The following is an 18986-nucleotide window of genomic DNA, read 5'->3' as shown; positions in this document are numbered from 1 at the left end:
AAAATACGGTAGTAAACTTACGGTAATTTCGAATACACTTGCCTCTGGAGTGAGGAAGATATGGCTCAAAAGGTAACTGATAGTTACTCACAGGCGCGAGGTCATACCTGTGGTTACTAGTTTCAAGGGATATCTGGAAAAGGGATACCTGTACTTTTTTAAGGTTCTAAAAAAGTACCGTTTCAAAACCAGACATTTCATTCTTAATGTTTTTATTGTGTTTTAGATCATTTTTGATACAATATCGAAAAAACTTATGGAGTAAAGTTTTGTTTCTATATGGACCAGATTATTTCATGCTGTCAGCTTTTCCCCTATTTTTACATGCCACTGTCAAATTTATTTTTCCTGCTTACCAAGAAGAAAGTCAACAGTTTGGGAATTAATGGCATAAATAGTAGTTTACAAACAATTTTTTTTTTAAAAATGCATGTAAAGAACCCAAAAGAGGAGCCAATTGTGCATTATCAACCACAATGCATGCACATCCAGCAGGTGGGTTTATCCCTGTAACAGTAAAACACTAGGTAGCCATATGACCTGCTCTTGGTTGAATATTTCTGGATCTTCAGCCTAGAGAGTGAAAGCTTTTCATCCTTGTTCCTGCCTTTAGCTAAAAGAAAACATTAACGCAGCCCAACAATGTTTGGTGCTGGAACAAATCTTCTGTTTTTCTAGGCTGTTTTGCATCAAAAGTCAGTAAAGCATATCAAGCTGTTAGCCGATTTATTTTGGTGTACTAGTGAGAGAGAATGATGGCATCTGTATCAGCAGGTGTTAAACGCTGTCCAGCTTTGAACCCTGTTTAAGCGTTTACATATGGATCAGATCTTATAATTACCAACCCAGGTTGTTCTCAGTTTGTGGTCTTCTTCTGGAATATTTACAGCATGGAAGGACTGCACCTCAGCATGGTGCCAGGGCTTTAAGTACATGCAGGATATCAGTGCAGATGTAGGTTCCTGTGTCCAGCTTTCAAAAAACTAGGAAAAGGGGGATGTGGAGAGATTTTGATGTCCCTCATTTAATGCAAGAACAATCAACATTTTTGCAAAAGGCAATGATGGCAATAATGATGGTAACTTTGAGTTATTTATCAATTCAAATAAAAATAACAAAATATATTATACATTTTGATTCAATCTGAAACAATTTTTTGTTTTTAGATCAATTTAGACTTATTACTTGTTATATATATATCTATAGATATATATCTATATATATATATAGATATATATCTATATATATATATATATCGATTCCCGGCCCTGGGTCTTTCTGCATGGAGTTTGCATGCTCTCCTCGTACATGGGTGGGTTCTCTCTGGGTACTCCTGCTTCCTCCCACAGTCCAAAAACTGGCCCGACTGTGACCCTGACAAGGACTAAGCAGGAGAAAAAGGCTTCTTTAAACTCAAATTAATCCTTGTAATTTTTTTTATTGTTTTCAATTTGATAGACTGAGGCTAATAGCAAACAACAACCGGATTTTTTTTTTTTTTTGATAACCAGAATATTGCCAAAAATGCTATAAAATTAGTAATTTTTTTCAATTATGCTGCATTATTTGTAAAGTTTTCTGAGATTAGTAGCTTCTGATTTCCAGCTTGATTTAAAATTATCTCAATGTCAGGTTTTAATGAGACAGCATAGCTGCAGATGACGGGAGTTAACTTTTCTTTTGCAAAAGCCTGGGCTGTACTTATAGTGATCTAATACCTCCACCATCCCTAGACACAGCTCTGCTCATCTCCAGAAAAAACACTTTTGCCTTTTCTGCAAAGTGCTTGTTTCATTTTGCTGATCTCGTCTCTGACCTCTGAATCCCCCTGATAGAAGAAAAATAGTTGAACATGTATAGTAAAAACAAACACAGTGATATGCTTAATAAAGACACTGGGAGTGGAGAGGAGGAGCTCTGGTTTTGCTTAAGCTGCTGCATTGGCTGTCTGCTCTGCAGTGGGGAGGGGCTGAGAGAGAGGCAGAGAGAAAGGGAGACTCTTGAGGAGGAGGGAAGAGCTCTTGTTGGATGATAGGGAATGCCCGTTAGTTGCGTCTGCCGATAATAGCACATCAGCCAGTGCGCTGCTATTGGGGGAGCAGAGCACAGGCAGCACGGAGGACTGAGCTGCTGAGCGCAGAATGGTACACTAGAGGAGACAATCAGAGACAGAGCACGTGAAGAGAGAGTGCATCTGCACATTTAAAGAAGAGGAGCACTGAGGAGGAGCAGGAAAGAAGGAAGAGGAGAGGAGCAGGAGGAGGATAAAAGTTACCTGGTCAGCAAAAGATCATAGAGCAGCTGAGACTGAGTGGGTCTCAGTCCCACTGGAGGAGCCAAGCACATCAATGAGCACAGCAGGAGGAGAGTGATATTACAGGAGGGTGGGGGGGCTGTAACTTCTTCTCAGAATTACAGTCCTGTCATAAGGCAAGGGTAATGCTCCTAACAGGACCTGGCTGCACAGCTTACTTCAGGATTATCACAGGAAGGCAGCAGCTTTAAGCAAAGGACTCTTACTGTAAACCTGCCAAAGTGCCTGTGCTGTTCCATTCAACTCTTTTCTGCACAGGTGACTTCTTGGGAGTGGATGTAGTTGTGTGCCTTTGTCTTTTCTTCAAAAGTGTGAGGTTTGAAGGCCAAGGTGTTCTGTCATCTCTGGGACTATGTTAGACTGTGCATCAGAGAACCCCTCATCATCAGCAGCAGCTCTAGAGCATGGAGAAGTCCAGCAGTGAGGAGTCAGCCATTCACCGTAGTCCATCTGTAGACAGCCGTGATTCGGATTTTCCTCAAGCCTCCACGTCTGGCCGCCCGTTTGGCGGCCGTGGCTTCACTGCTGGTGCTTTCTACGGCTCCACGGGGCCACGCAAAAACCCACAGCAGGGACAGGCTGGTGCAGCAGCTGACACCGGCGTGGGAGACAAGACCAACAACAAGTACAGCTCACCCAAAGGCAGCAAATACGTAGTCTTTTACCTGGATCTATCCTTTGTGTTCCTTTTAGAATTCAAGAAGTGCAACATGGCGAGAGGCTGCTTGTGCTGCTTGAAGTATTTGATGTTCGTCTTCAATCTCATCTTCTGGGTAAGTGGCTCATCATTTCTTAATGTTTGTCTTGGCATGCTTGCTCATATTGATCCTGTTGACATTCATGCTGACGAAGGAAATATGCCAGTAGGGATTTATTACGACTAAAAACGTGAAAGCACAATGGTAATTCAGAATGTTAATCAGGGGACATTCATGTATGACAAAATGTTGGCTGTCAGGGTGACCATGCGTTTCTAATTACATCAGGGTCTTTATACTTGTTCCATTTTGCTCAAGCTGCTATTCTTGGATGCAATGACAGAGTCAGTGGCAATGCACCAGGTCTTCTTTTGTATTCTCTGTGGTGCTGGGGGGGTCATTTGGGTCACTCCTTTAGATGGGTGTGGGATTCAGAGCTGACATGAGACTGAAATGATACATCTGGTGTGCAATAGATAGTGAGTAGATATTATAAGGGTTAGTCAGCATTAGTTTCATGTCATTGAATCTGTTTATTGTATTGTTTCTCTGTTGGTGTAAATGTGCTCAGCTATAAACTAAACAGAGTCATAATAATATGCTGCAATTTTAATTTTTATAACATCATGTCTGATTTACGTTGTAGCTGCCATATTTACAGCAATGATGGCAGTAAATCTCAGCATGCCCAGTTTACTCACCCATAGGTTTCATTCAAGGGAAAAAAGTCACTATGTGGCAGGCTGAGCCGTGTGTAGCCATGCATGGGCATTTATTGTGAAAATGGGTATCCCTTGAATGATTACAGGATGGATTATAAGGCTTATACGTTATGAGGGTAAGTCTTTTGTGTGGATGCAATGAAGCGTGAAGCATTAAAAATATCCCAACACGAAGGACTCAATCATCCCAGACTTCCCATATCACTGAGCTGGGAGCTCTGGTAACTGGGGCACGGGGGTGGCATTAGCCTCAGCCCAGTTGTGAATACGCCAGGCTTTGAAACAAACACACACATCATATAGACACACACACACACACACCAAATTTAGAATGAAAAATGAATTCCCATCAGAATGCAGCCAGCACAGATCTTAAATGAAGCTGTTGATCTTCTGCCTCTTGAAATGAATATACAGTATCATTATTTATACAACTCATCTCTCCAGGTATCTTCAGACTTCTGCCTCACAATAGTTATCTTCATTACCATGTGTAAAATGCACAAGCATCCTTTGAAAACAGTGTAAAAAAAAGGATAAATCTGAAAAAACTTAGTCTGACATCAACTTCACATAATGTCAATTCAAATTTGTTGAATGTAGTTTGTAGTCCAAATGTAATTTCCCACAACAGTGAATGCTAAATTGTTGATAAGTTATACAACAATATACAAGAAATCTGAGGCCAGTTATTGCCCAAAAACACTGTTACTTACCAGATATAAATTAAGTTAGAAAAACGTCACCCACAGTTCCTCAGTGGTCTGGCTGATGACTACCTGCTCAAGCTACCTGTCAAAGCCATGGCATGGACTGCGTCTTCTCATGGTTGCATCACTCACAATCATGGCTAAAAATACCCATTTTCAACACACTGAAGCAAATAATATTTTTATTTGAGAAACTGTTTTTGTAAAATGCAACCTGATTTCCCTGCATTTTTCTCCTAAATGATCTTTAAAAGCAAATTTGCACACTATCCTGCTTCTGTTTTTCTTATAGTGAAACACACACTAATCTGACATAATTCAGTTAAAGAGGTGCAAATGATCTATTATATGATGAACTTCACATTTTTTTTAGAAAAACTTCTTAGAATTACTTACTGGCATTGACAAAAAATGGTGATGTATGCATTCTAGAAAAAAATATATCTGGCCTATAAGGAGGACATCTTCTTTTCATCATCAATAATGTGATTCTGGCCTCAGAGAATAGAAATAAATGGGTCTTCTTTGCTTTTAAAATGATGCAAATGAGAAGGTCATAAAAGCCAAGCTTGTGATTGATTCATTATTGCTTATATTGACCGATCATCATTTTTATCTCAGTCGGCAGATTCCAAGTGGATGCTTTGGTCTATTTGCTTTAGAGATTAGGTTTTTAAGCTTTTAGTTGATCGATCCGGAGTTGTTCATTATTATACTGTTATGATTTTCTTCAGAGGATTAATTCATCTCAATGTAACCGCTTGATTTCAATAAATAGCTTATTTCAAATAATTTTCTTATGAATATACAGTATTTATATTTCTTTATAAACACTCTAAATCAATGTTTGCATGCTGCCAATGTAAAATAAAATTAGATGATTAGTGCAGGGGAACAGCAGAGCGGAAATCTACCTTTCAACTGAAAGAAACCTCCAGCAGAACCTGGCTCAGTATGGGTAGCCATCTGTCTCTGCCGGCTGTAGGTTAAGAGGACAGGAAAGAGACACAGATAAACACAGATGGTGTTGGCATTGACTATCTGCCAGGACAAAGAAAAAATACAAAGGTAGGAGCAATATTAGTGTAAATTTGCAACAAAAATGAAAAGGAAATGTTAGAGATGCTCAGACTTGCTCCTCCAGTAGGAGTTCAGGCATGGCCTGCTTGACATAGACAGAAGCTTCAACTTTTAGCAGCAGTTACACTAACATTGCTATCCAATTTTCCTTAAGAGCCAGTCTCCAGAGATTTGTGGTGAGGCTTTTACTTCCCAAGGCCTTCCGGGCTCAATTTGTACTTAACCCGTTTCAGCAGTGAAGCCTCACCACTAATAACTGGCCGCAGCATGGCTCTGATAGTGAAGCAGAACAGAAGCTGTAGATTTCAAGCCCAGTGGTTCTTCAGTTTAAGTTTAGTTTATTGGTCTTCAAAAAGATGCTTCATGGCTGTCATGAGATTTTGTTGAAATGCTCCCCTAAGTAGCTGTGTATGTATACTAAGGTAAAGTCTACTCTCTGTTCCTCTCTGACCATTTGCTCATTATAACAGCTTTTAACAGTAATAAACAAGAAGAAAATTGGGTTGAATGGTGTCTCATCTATCAACAGATGCTTACCTGTCGCTTCTGAGAATTGTACTGTTAGGGTCAATGCATAGGTTAGTCAAGCTTTCAGTAATGAGATCAGTCCACAGTCAGGGGTCATGATAGGTTGCTCGAACAAGCCAGGATGAAAGGAGGAGCACGGGAGGTATGCTGTATCTTGACACTCCTGGGACTGTGCTCTTCTACCTTTGACACTTCAGAAATCACAAGGTTACCGAAGCTGATTGAGAGCTTTTCCCTTTAACTTCTGTCATCTCATCCTGAGACTGATGAGGAAATGATCCACTGGGGTAACCATATACCAAGTGCAGCAGGGGCCCCTTCTTTCTGCACACATGGACGAGCACACTTGCTTTGTAGACACACTGATATCGGCCATCCTTGAAAGCATGTTTACCACCCACACTTCTTCAGCAGCTTACGCTAGTAACTTGAGGCACAAGGTAAACAGTAGCAGCCACTCTATGCATTGCTATGCATGTGCTGATCTTTAGCCCCACTAGCATTTGTTTGTGACCATCTGGCTCCTCTTTCTTATGAGGGATTAGCAGAGTCTGAGCTGCAGGGGGTAGTTTGGGGCCGATTAGAGCAGTGCTTGGTTGTGTGGTTGAGGATTGAGAGCACAGCTCCTTAGGAGAGCTTCATGCTAAAGCTTACATCATCAAAGCAAATGCCTTTGTGGTGTGACAACGTGTGACAAATAATGTAGTTCAGTAAGGAAAAGGCCCTGCTGTGCTGGCTCTTAAGCATACTTTAATAGTGTTTGTTGGACCAGCCTGATAGGGCCGTTGATGCTAAGTCCTACTGGTTTTAGCCTTGGGAGGGTTTCAGTGCTGGTGTTCTTGCTGGGAGACAGGATTTTATCGTCTTATCATGTCGAGCATTCTCAGTATGCATGACTTCCATTCTAAGCTCCTGGTTCAGTATTCCATGTCCTGCGCAACAAAATCACGTCGAAGTATTTATCTTTTGCTTTGGCATTTTTTAAAAAGCAGCACTTAAAAAAAAAAAACTGTCCTTAAAAATCTTGCTTGTAAAATGTTTGTAAAATTGCCCACAAACTATTTTCGTTTGTTGCAGATTAGTTGTGCAGCATCCTAATGGGTCTGCCCCAGCTGTGCCATTATCCTGCCATATCAAAAGCTTGCTTGATATTCATATTTAAAAGGAAAATGTCGGTTCAGCAGTCTTGTCCAAGTAATACAACAGGGGTACAATCAAAGCAATTCCTTTGTTGCAGCAGGCAAAAACAGATTTGTTCAGCATTCATGAATTCTTGCACTTACTTAAGGGATTGCTGCAGGATTTATAATCAGTTTAGTTCAAGGCACCGGCAATGTAGGTTTTCCATTGATTTAAATGCTAAATTTGACACTGAAATGTCAAGTGTATATATGTTTTGGTGGTACAAATGTACAGGGGGATTTTTACAAAACTGAGGTGTCTTTTGTGAGCTTTGGCATGAGTGTAGGTGTAAGCCGGCATGTAGTATTTTTGTCTTCATAAAAGTTTCACATAAGTTTCATCTAAGTCTAAGTCATAAGCTGTTCCTCTGCTTCCAACTAAGACAGGATTACCCCAGGGTTTCTAAGGGGCTGAAGCTATTTAGTTGTTTTTCATTTTCCACAAAAAAGAAAGTTTATATAGCCCCAAGAAAAAACACAGCTGATATAAACCTACCAGTGTAAGAGTAAAGAACATGTAAGTTTGGACATCACTGCACTCAGAATAATGATGTAAATTGACAACTGTATATCGAACGTCTAATGCACTATGTGATGAATATGTTTTTCAGATGGTGGCTTACCACTAATGATGTTTTCTCTCAAAATAAGAATATTAGCCAAGATTTAAGTACATTTATTTCACTGTCTCAGGACTCAGATTGGGCTGTGGGCTGCTGTTGTATGAAGTACGTAATCAACGCAGTACTCTATGGTGAAGATCACCCTATGGCTCTGCAATTGCAATTGAGTGTAATTGAAGCCCTCATCAACAGCTTGCTTTGTTGTTCTGGTATCACCAGAACCTCATAGATTCTGTTTGGGATTTAGGTCAGGCTCAGATGCATGATAATCAAGCACACTGACACCATAATGATCAAAGCAGGTATTGTTACCTTTAGTAGTTTGTTTGGTGTCCCTTTAGCTCTGACTACGGTCGCTGTAGACAGCTTATGAATCTACCCTAAACTCTTGAATGGCCTTTACTTGCCAATCCTCTAAAGGTAACAATTACTGTATTCTTGTAGCTGATGCACCTTTTCTAGTGAACTTTTTCCTTCAACTCAACTATCTGTTAATGTGTAACACTCTGTGAACAGCCATTTTGTTTTGCAATGAGTTTATGGCTTAACCTCAGCGAGGAGGGCGTCAAATATAAAAAGTAACAGGGAGCAAAGTAATGAGATAACCATCCGTGACACTGTCTTGGATAGGTAAATAAGCAGACATACATTGTCTTTGATCTTGGATATACTGTAAAACAGCTCAATTCATTATAGCAAAACCAGGATAATGAAGCTGATTGTACCACATATTTAAGTTAAAGTGGATGCCTGGATCTACTCTGCCTGTTAAAGCACAATAGCCTCAATGCGGCAGGTTGTCAACAACTTCTTACATTCTTTCTCATTTTTAAACAGTAGATGGTAAATGTATTACTTTCTTAATTGCTCCTAGAATAAAAGAAGAAAAGAAACTGTTTGCATTGTGATCTATGGCAAAATGTAAACAGTTCGAGACTTGGTAACATGGACTCAGGCCTGGATATCTGTCAAGTTCACTGTTACACCAGATTAACCATCGACATGAACAGAAATAAAGACTGAAATCTATTTATTTTTTGGGCCTGATTTTTCAAGAGGTTTCTATGTATTACAACATGTGCAATTTTATCAAGACATGACAAGCTGTTCTCCAAAGCAGAGGTAATTCATATTTTTCCGCGTTAATCACCATACTCTTATGTGCAACTGCACAAAACACTTGGCACCCGCAAAGAAAGTAATTGCAGGAACAGTTTTTTTTTTATCTATTTTTAGCACTTTATTGCGCAGGCATTTTTTTTAATGCATGTGCAGTTTAGGTCTCCTCATTTGGACTTTTTGAAAAACAGGCAGTATCTTTACATAAAATGAATTTCACTTTTTTTATATTGAGTTAATGATGATTAACTTTCCAAAGAGAATTAATATGTTTTGGACATCTAAAGTATCTGCTCTTCTCTTGAGCTTATTAGTAAAGAATCATATTTAAATGCATTTTAATTATGTTTTCCTCCTAAATTGCTGGGCTTTGATCCGGAGTAGCTGACCAGCTTGGTAAATATTCCATATGCCTTCTTTTGTCCACTGGATCATTTGGGAGATTATCTTAATTTACATGTCTTCTCTCCAGCTGCTTCGATTTCCAGCTCGTGTTGCGCAGTGCCTCGGAGCTCATTATCTCCCGCCGCTGATCAGTTGCTGTATGGAGAGGCTGGGGTTCACTCTTGGGGATCGAGGTAATAGAGCAGGAGAATTGACGGAGCATTTTACGCTCAGATGCCACTGGAAGGTGGGGCTTTTTGCAGGGGAATTAGTTGTTTTTTTTAGCCCTGCTCTGATTGCTGTTTGAAAGTGTTCAGCTTCAGTTAGACCATTGACTGGTTATGTAAAAAAGGGTTTTCACACTCACAAAGAAAGTGAAGAAATAAATATTTTTTAAGCTGTGCTGTGATCACTTCCAGCTGTGACTGAGTGAAGCAATTCAAATAAATGATATTGCGCTAAACATTTTTACAGTTTTAGTGCTTTGTTTGTCAAACAGACTGTATATTGTGTAACTTCATGTTGTTTAGCATCAATGAAAAGTTTCTTTATAGTCCAGAATCATTTTGCTTTATGTTAAATCATTTGTCTGCAGACCAATGGAAGTAGCATTCAGATTTTAATTCGGAGGATTCTTTTAAGATTTTTTTATTATGCATTTATTTCATTAGGGTGCTAAGCAATGCTCTTTAAAACGAAGTCTTCTTGTCAAATTGGTCAAAAAAAGACCAAAACGTAAGTAAACTAACCAGAATCCTTATCATTGTGAACCTGAGATTAAGGTACAATTAACAATTTCTAAGTCAAGTTTTATTCTATTCAAACCTAGAGGTATGCTAAGGAAATAGTTTGATGCAGTGTGTAGCGCATGTTTACCTACCGGTTTCTGAGCCTATAGTATGAAAATTCCCAAACAGAGCACAGCATTTGGTATTTGGTGCTGGCAAAAGAGCAGCAGCCTGTAAACATGGAAGCCAATCAGAGAGGCAGACCACAAATAGATGAATAATAAGAAGCCTTGGCATTCCTTTAAAGTATTTGCAAAAGTTACTATGGCTGAATTTACTCCTCATCATTAATTGTTGCATCCTCATCTCTCTTGATTTGGCAACCTACATGAAACTCTCCACAATGGGGAAGGTATCATTCCCCTTTGAAACACTAGGCATCGTTTTAACTTATCGCTTCTTTAAAACCACCCGCCTGAAACATTAGTGTGGTTTCTGATTGGAGTCTCCGTGGACTGGACCTTTGTGCCCAGAATGTGTCACAGACGTTCCATTGGTGTGATATCTGGGGAATGTTGAAGTCAAGACTTGTCTCAGCAGATCAGGCAACCTTCTTCCATTTCTCCACAGTCCAGCTTTGATACCTCTGTGCTCATTATCGTTGCTTTGATCCAACAAAAGCAGTCAGAATGGCCACACTTGTTCCCTACGCTGAAATACACAATGTCGTCTGCAGTCCTTTACATCAGAATTAATTTAGGTCAGTTTCATATGGCTAACTAACACAGCAGCTCTTCTGCTGGGCAAGACCACATGATCTATCCTTTGCTCTGTCAACTAGGAAACGTTTTCTTCCTTAGTATATTTCACCTAAATACAGCCCAGAAACTCTGCACAAAAGCTGCATTTTTCGACATGCAACAACCATGTCATCTTGCCATTGCATTTTGCTCCTTGTTGTCAAACTCACTCAGATCCACATGGCTTTTCCACATTTACTTTGAAGGCTAAAAGTTCACTTGCTGCCTGACAAATCCCCCCCATAAACCATGAAAAAATACCAGAATGAAAAGGTTGTCAGTTTTGCTTATTTCACTTGTCAGTGGTCATAACGTCATAGCTGATATGCGAATGTTAAAAAGGGCTATGTCATTTTTATTTTAAAAAGTTTTATTATTATTCATTTTTTCATTTACTATTACTCAAGGTCTTCAACAAGGTTTTGGTTAATTAGACGTTTTTCATTATATTCTCCCCTGCAATTTTTACCACTAATTGAAATGTCTTGAAATATACGTTAACATGAATGCAATGGAGGCAGATGATGTCTTTCAGTCATCACTGCACACATTCAGAGACACACAGGAGCTCTTTCAAGCTGGGCACCGTTTCATTCACAACACCTGTCCCATCAACGAGGAATCAGAATCAGAAATACTTTTATTACATTACTCTATGTGTAATAGAGTGACTATAGGACCAGTTTGATATAACACAATTTCATATAGTATATATAATTAGGGCGTGCCCGTTCCATCTCGCCATCAGTTTTGGGAAACGTTGAAAACCCATGCTATAGCTCGTAAAGCCCATGTACTTTTCATTTACAAAAAATATATACTTTTTGAAATAACAGGACTAACATTTATCCTTTTTTTAATCCAGATTCTGTATCTCCCTACGTTTTACGGGGTTTTCCTTAAATTATGCTTTATATTTTTTTTACTAACCTACTAATATTAGCTGTGTAGGCCTCACCTGTGGTCCAGCATGCCAGACTCACCCTTTTTCTATTCTGCAATAAGTACAAATGTCCTTGCTTTAGACAAAGAATCTATTGCAGCCTCTAAATGCCTTCTGAACTTTCTTCTCAAAATATTCAAAGCCTAAAAGGAAACTGTAATTTAAAACAGGACTGCAACTTCATGTTGGTGCATATTAAAGCTTTATTCTATCTTCCTTGGTTTAAAGATCATTTTCATTAGTTTAACTCACATAAATGTAAGCTTTTTTTTTTTAAAAGACATTGGAGGTGTTCTTGCATTTTGCCTCTTTCTACTGTTCAAAAGAATTCCTGCCTCTATTTTTTTGACATTCTTGATATATTATGGCTTTTGAGGACTGAATAAATGAATGAATGGATATGTAAACTTACGATTTTAAGTGTATGAATGCATAAAATGCAGAGATTTACTTTTAGCTTGTATTGTTAATATGATTAAGTTAAATTTGTGCTATTTCCTGATCAGTTTTTTTATTATTTAGAGGTCAAATTGATTATAACTTACAGTAATTATCCAGCAGTTTTACTTAGTACATTCAATGTCATCCCATTGCTTCCCATACCTTTATAAAGCAGGGTCTTCAACTCTTGTCCTGAAGCCCTAAATTTGTAATCTGTATTATCTCCTTAGTATGCAGCAAAATTCTGCAAATGATCTGTTTATTTGACATCTAAAAGATGTAAGACCCAGCCGGGACATCAGGGATTGGAATTGAAGATGCCTTCATCCCAGCAAAGGTTAATATTTTACAGAAGAAAATACTTTTCTTATTAGCTCTACTTTAAAGCTAATTTTCTTCACATTTCCCCTAAAATATTTTCAAAATCACATTTATGCAAATGTGATATACCAAAATGTTTTCAAAGTAGGACTAATAGCAGCCCAAATTTTACCCCTTTGCATTAGTGTAACAGTTTAAGAACCATGGCTTTGAAAGTCTAACAAATGAAAGGCTTTATTAGATATTCATTATTTTATAGAAAAATAACACCAAAGATCTTATATCTGCAGTTTCACAAAGAGCCAATATGTTGCATTTTGCACTGGAATTTGCATTAGTAGGAAGAGAGAGGATTTGAGAACATTTGGTTCCACAGCAGCTTTAGCTTCATTATCTGAGGACAGAATGCTGCAGCCACTCCGTAACAGAAATATTTTTAATGCATATTATAGTACTTTGTTAGGATTTTTGGTAATGCGGCATAAATCTTCTTTGTTTTTTGTTTTTGTGTTTTTATGTATGGCTCAGAAAACAGCTTATCCATGATCTTGGAGCAGATCGTGTTGCAATCAGAGGAGCACTATCACCAGTAGAAAAATCTTTTCAGCTCTTTGTTTTGCTTTCTTTCTGCAGGATTGACTCTAAACTTCTATAGTATCAGACTTTCCTGCTTCGAAAACACTAGTTAAGGCATATGTGCAAAGTGTTAATATAAATGTTACAGCAGCTTGCTGGAATAACTAGTCAGCATTTTTTCCATCAGCTAAAGTCAAATTACAATGAACCCAGTGTTTCCCAGTCGTTCCTCATCTCAAATCTCATTACGCTGGCTGGGAGAATTATTTTGTTCATTTTCCGAGGATGAAATTAAACATCTCCTCAAAAGGAAAAGGCAATTGTGCGTATACTCCTGTGTAAATGTGTGTATATACATATTTACATAAACTGTATAAAATTTAATTTAACCTTACTTAACTTGGACAATAAATCTGATAAAACTTTTTCTATTTTCCGTTACTTAAGATACACAGAATTGTTACTGTTTCCTAAATGTCTTAACAGGAGTTTACATACGCTGTGATTGATATGCCTTTTTAAAAATTCAGGCAATTTAGAAAAGCCCAGATGGCTTTATAAACTTCTGATTAAGTTTAATTCTCAACTTTTCAGTTGATTGGAAGTTTACCCACTTATTTGTCCTATAGGAGGGAAAGGTGTGTTGAACAAAATGCAGTGGTAGTAGTTTGATGGGGAAAGAGCCTTATGTTGGAACAGGAAGCAACATTTAAAAACCAGACAAAGTTTTATTTTAGGCATGAAAGCATCTTCCAGATAGAGAATGACCAAAACAATACTGCCAAAGTAGTTAGAGAGTAGTTTAAAACAACAAAGATGATTTTTTGCAATGTCCATTCAAAGACCTTCAGTCCCAGAGAAACTTTGCTGGAAGAGTTGGGATAAGTGTGTGCGAGGAAGGCAACCCACAAACCTGACCCAGTTCTGTGAAGAAGAAGAAGAAGAATAAACTTTCTAAGAGGACACATATGAACATTTGAGCAAAAAGATATAAAGTAGGGCTGGAACTAACGATTATTTTTGCTAATTATATTTTTCGACTAATCGATTAATAATCAGACAGCAAAAGGTTCCTTGAAGAAGATTTTTTACAAATTAAACCAGGTAAAACTAAAATGTTCCCACTTTAGGAGTTCTGGATAGAGCATATTGACAGACGAAAAAATGTTTTTTTTTTTTTTTATTGTAATGAGAAATGTTTACATATTTCTTTTACAATTTTGATATAATTACTGCTCTAATGCTATGTTCAGAACACAAATGCTGGAAGCAGCAAAAACATGCTGCTTAATTTTTTGATGCTTGTACAGGTTTAGCTCTGATGTGCAGCTGAAGCATCTTTGCTGCTCTACCTGCGTGGTCGAAAAGTGGGTCTGATGCCTGTTGGGCGGAGCTACACTATCCTTTCTTTGCCTGTAACAATGGCGGGTGAAATCGAGAAAGTCGCTTGGCTTATTTTGATGAATAATCTAACGTTCAGACCACAAAAGCTGGAAACGGTAAAAAAATTCTGCTGCTCTATTTTTGATGCTTGTCCACATTAAGGTCAGACGTCCAGTAAAGTGTGTCCAGATGTGTCTGATGCTTCTGCTGCTCCTGTGTTCAGTGGCAGAGACTGGCTTTGCTATATTTGCTGTTATAAGGGAGAAAATCCACCTGAAAACTTCCTCTGTGCAGTCCGTTCATCAATATTACGATCGTGCCTTCAAATATTTCGCTGTGGGAGCCGCTCAGACCCCCCGTACACCAGCAGTGCTCTGTCACTGGAAATCCCATTCAACGGCAGCCTATGGCATCTTTGTGGTTTTCCACTACTGTTCACAGCAGCTGGAAGGCGTTTTTCAGGTAGGTAATCCAAACTGCAGGCACCAGAATAATATAATCAAACATATTTTGCCAGCAGGTTTCGAGATTTTAAGTTAATTTAGTTGTTAATAAAGTGTTTGAGGGAAGTGACCATAGCGCTCTGAATTAGCACTGCTGTGTCTGTCTCCCTGCCAGCTCCCAGATCAGCGTCTCTGATTGGTTGATGTGGCAGCAAACGTAACATTTTTCAAACTCTGCATCTGCTGCTTTTGCAGCATGTCAGATGCTCAAAAGCTCATGACTCGCTGTCAGCTAAAAGCATGTTTTACAGTCTCTATACTCCAGTTAACGATCAATCGATTGCTAAATTAGCTGACGATTATTTCAATAATCGATTGATCATGATTAATTGTTTCAAAATAAAAAATTATAACATTTTTGTTCAGGAATAAATATAAAAACAATGTGTTAAAGTTCATGCTTTGAGTTGATATGATAAATATGTTTGAGTTGTAGTTTGTTATCAATATTAGCAGCAAAGTAAAAGGAGAGATTCAAAATCACTTGAGACATAAAATAAGTTTGTGTTTTTGGGGGGGTTCTTTTCTACTAAAGGAAGAGGAGTCAGTGACGTCTGAAAATTCAGCAATTATAAACAGTAAGTATTTTGACTTTCTAACACATGGATTCCTACTAGTATCAGGACCAGGAAGGATTTTCTTTGACTAACTCACAATATATGCTTATCTAACTCATAAAGTCCATTAGAGACAACATTTGCTGCTCTTCACCTAATGCTACCTAATGCTAAGTCATAAACTGTAGGCTGAGGTGCATCAATAACTGACAGCAAGTTCAATTTTCCCAGGGTTGCTACTTTAGTCCATTCAGTAAGGCCTACTTCTTTCCCACCATAAAGCCACTCAAGCATCCCACATGGTATCCGGCTGGCCTCTTCTCATCTCTAAACGATCTTTAAAGACCCAGAGACAATCAGAAACCATGTACGACAGCAGAGATACAGACAAACAGATGGACAGAGAGATGCAGAGAAACCAAATGAACAGATTGACTTTGAATATGTATATTTTAACATGCTATTTTGAATTTGGGTCAGAGACTCAGGCATTCACTCTCTGAATCGTAATGAGCTCAGGACACAGTTCCAGCAGAGCTTCCAGTCTTTATACTCCACATTGTTAGCAATGACAAATGGGAAGGATGTGTATGCCTTAAATCTTACAGCATGTATTGATTTATGAAGCTGAACCATCAGATTAATGTTGCGTCATACGTCAGCATATTGCAGCTTTCCAGATCAGGTTTAATCTGAGAACAAGAGATTGTTTGACTGTTCTTTAAAAGCCTCATTGTTATTTTCTAATGGTGCAGTATTTTTTATATATAGTAACCATCAGTAAATGTGTTGAAGTGTTTTTCTTTTGAACTGGATGGGTGTTTTTGTGTTGTTGTTTTCAGAGTGAAACCAAGATCTTCATTAAAGCAGGTTGTTGCAGCACTTTCCTTATGTCTGATCCAATCTGAGCCTGACTCTTATTTGATGTGCTAGAGGTGCGCTCTCCGCTGGCTCAGATGTGCTCCTTGCAGTTAGAAGTCAAGCTTCTTTACTGCAGTGAAACAAAAATGACTAACTGACAGGCTGCGTAACCCTAATAGGCATTATATCGCAGCTGAGCCTTGGATGCATTTTTGACTTTGCCTAGTCTTATTTAACAAGCAAAACATTTGGTTCCCGCTGTTTATTTAACATCCATTTGAAATTACAAGTTGCATATCATGCCTTGAAAGAAATTGGTTTGTTTGTATTTCAAAACATTAATGAGCATTAAGCATCCTGAAATAGAAATTATCCTGATAGCCTGAAGTCTTATTTTAAAAGGAAAACAAGAAAATCCAGCCTCTTTCCAGTCTTTTGTATCTGGGACACAGAGGGATGTCTCTGATCATGGCTTTAGAAAAAATCCGACAGCTGTATTCAGGACTGGAAATGAAAGATAATTCTGGTAAAGTTGTCAAAAGTTGTACAGTGCCTGGGAAAAAGAATCATATCTCTTGGAGTTTTTCACATATTTGTTTGTAGAAAGCCCACATTTTTAGATGGATTTCATGCAGTTTATATGTGAACAAAAAGGGATGCATAGGAAGTGGACTGAAAATGAAAAATCATAAACTTACTATAAAAGTGTGGATTTGTATTTAGCCCCATGAGACTTTCAGACATTTTTGTTCGTTTTGCTAAATAGTAGAAAGTGTTTTTAACACTTTTTATTGATTTTATCTTAATAATTGGGCCATTGTATGGATTAAATGTGCTGTGATAACAACCTTTCTATTATGGAAATGGCCAATTTATTTAGAATTGTTGTGGCTGAATATACCCTAAGGGCATGTCTCTGGGCACCTTGTGTAAATTATAAATCTCAAGATTATCCTCCATTAATCTATCCATTGATGTATCTGTTTTATTTTCTGCTGAAGAAAAGCCTCCCTATCATCACCATCTTCTACCATATAAACAGTGTGTTTGCATATGGATATATGAACAGTAAGCAATGATGTCATCTCACTAGAGTCCTGTCTTACATGTTTACCTCTCTCCATGTTTAGATGATGGCTTTAACAGCGCTCTGGGAAATGTTCAAAGCTTGGGATATTATTTCAGAACCCAGTCCTCCCTTTCACTTCTCTATAGTGTTCTCTCTTATGCTCGTTGTTCTCTAACAAGGGCGAAAGAAAACACACACACAACAGCTGTGTGTATGCTGAGATCAAATTAGACCCAGGTATCCCTTGTTGAATGATAACTGTGGATGACAATTAATTTAACAGGATTTTTTTTTAAGGTTTCAGAGGAAAGGTTCGGTGAACCTAAATGCATGCCACACATTTTGACTTCTGGAGCATGAATTAATTTGTTTTTGTCTTTCACACCAACATCCACTGATATTAGTTGAGGTTTGTGGTTTTGACCCGGCAACAAATGAGAAGCAGCCATCAGCATGACTACTTCTATATAAGGCATTCTTCATGTAGATCTAAAATGCTGATCAGTTTTACGGTTGGTCTTGTGACTGGTAAATTTCCCTCTGCCTAAAGTCAGTTATTTAATTAATGCGGTAAACACAAAGGATTTGCCATGAAAACCACATTCATTAACCTTTGCTCCAACCACTTCATTTTATATGCATTAGCTTCTGCTATGCAAAGTCTTAAAGCAAAGTAAAACTTCTGTTTTAATTTATTAATCTTTTCTCAAATGTGAGAGTGCACAATTTAATATTAATGCATTTTTCATTTAATGATTATATATTTTGATTTTCAGACTTATGGTAATGTCCGGGAATATGAATCTAGTACTAAATAAAGTGAGAAAATACTGTAAAACGCCGGCTTACTTTTTGTCATTTGCATTACTCATCAGCAATCATTATTTTTGCACAAATCTCTCATTTTCTTCTGTTAACCCAGCAAAGCCTCAGTAATGGGGTCCATGGATGGCCGTGAAATACAAAGGAGTGAGTCTGAATAGAGCTTGGAGTGGGCTGACTAAAGCTGGGTAAAGAGTCTAATCTGCGTAGTTTATTATAGGGTCATCACAGCATTGAGGGAATGGTCTAATTCATTCATAGCGAATTAGAGTAATTATTATCAGACCTGTGTGTGCTCTCATCAGTGGAGTGTGGTTAGAAAAATCTCCATCACTGCTTCATCCGGTCATCATTTCAGCAAATAAAACGCCACCATATTTTGGGGTCAGGCCATTAATGCCCCTTATGTTTCAAACCCAGCGTTTACTCATCATGATTTAGATCTCCACCATCCCCATGAGCGCTTCCCTGGTTGCACCTTAAGCACAGTTCATATGCAAATCTAGGACAGATGGGGTTGGCCATATTTTTCTTCAAATCCCCTTCTGAGAGAGCAGGCTGGGCAGGATGCTGTCCTTTTCTTGGGTTGGAAGAAGTGAAGCGTAAAGGCGGGGATGGGGCAT

General features: G+C 38.3%; 1 protein-coding gene across 3 annotated transcripts in view; it reads left to right on the top strand.

Moving 5' to 3' along the window:
• LOC107084745 (tetraspanin-9-like) overlaps positions 1–18986 on the top strand; it is a 276339-nt gene that overhangs the window by 151934 nt on the left and 105419 nt on the right. For 2 of the 3 annotated variants that reach the window (XM_015374741.1, XM_015374740.1), the window contains one exon: positions 3008–3087. In XM_015374741.1, the coding sequence (XP_015230227.1) occupies positions 3025–3087 (63 nt within the window). In that variant the 5' untranslated portion in view covers positions 3008–3024. Of the gene's footprint in view, positions 1–2051; positions 3088–18986 lie in introns of those variants that run through there. The other variant, XM_015374739.1, reaches the window with a different exon arrangement.

The sequence above is a fragment of the Cyprinodon variegatus genome, unplaced genomic scaffold (genome assembly GCF_000732505.1).
Source record: "Cyprinodon variegatus isolate N-32 unplaced genomic scaffold, C_variegatus-1.0 Scaffold108, whole genome shotgun sequence".
NCBI classification, from domain to species: Eukaryota; Metazoa; Chordata; class Actinopteri; order Cyprinodontiformes; family Cyprinodontidae; genus Cyprinodon; species Cyprinodon variegatus.
Note: the sequence above shows the minus strand (reverse complement) of the source record. Positions and strands in the feature narration are given on the sequence as shown.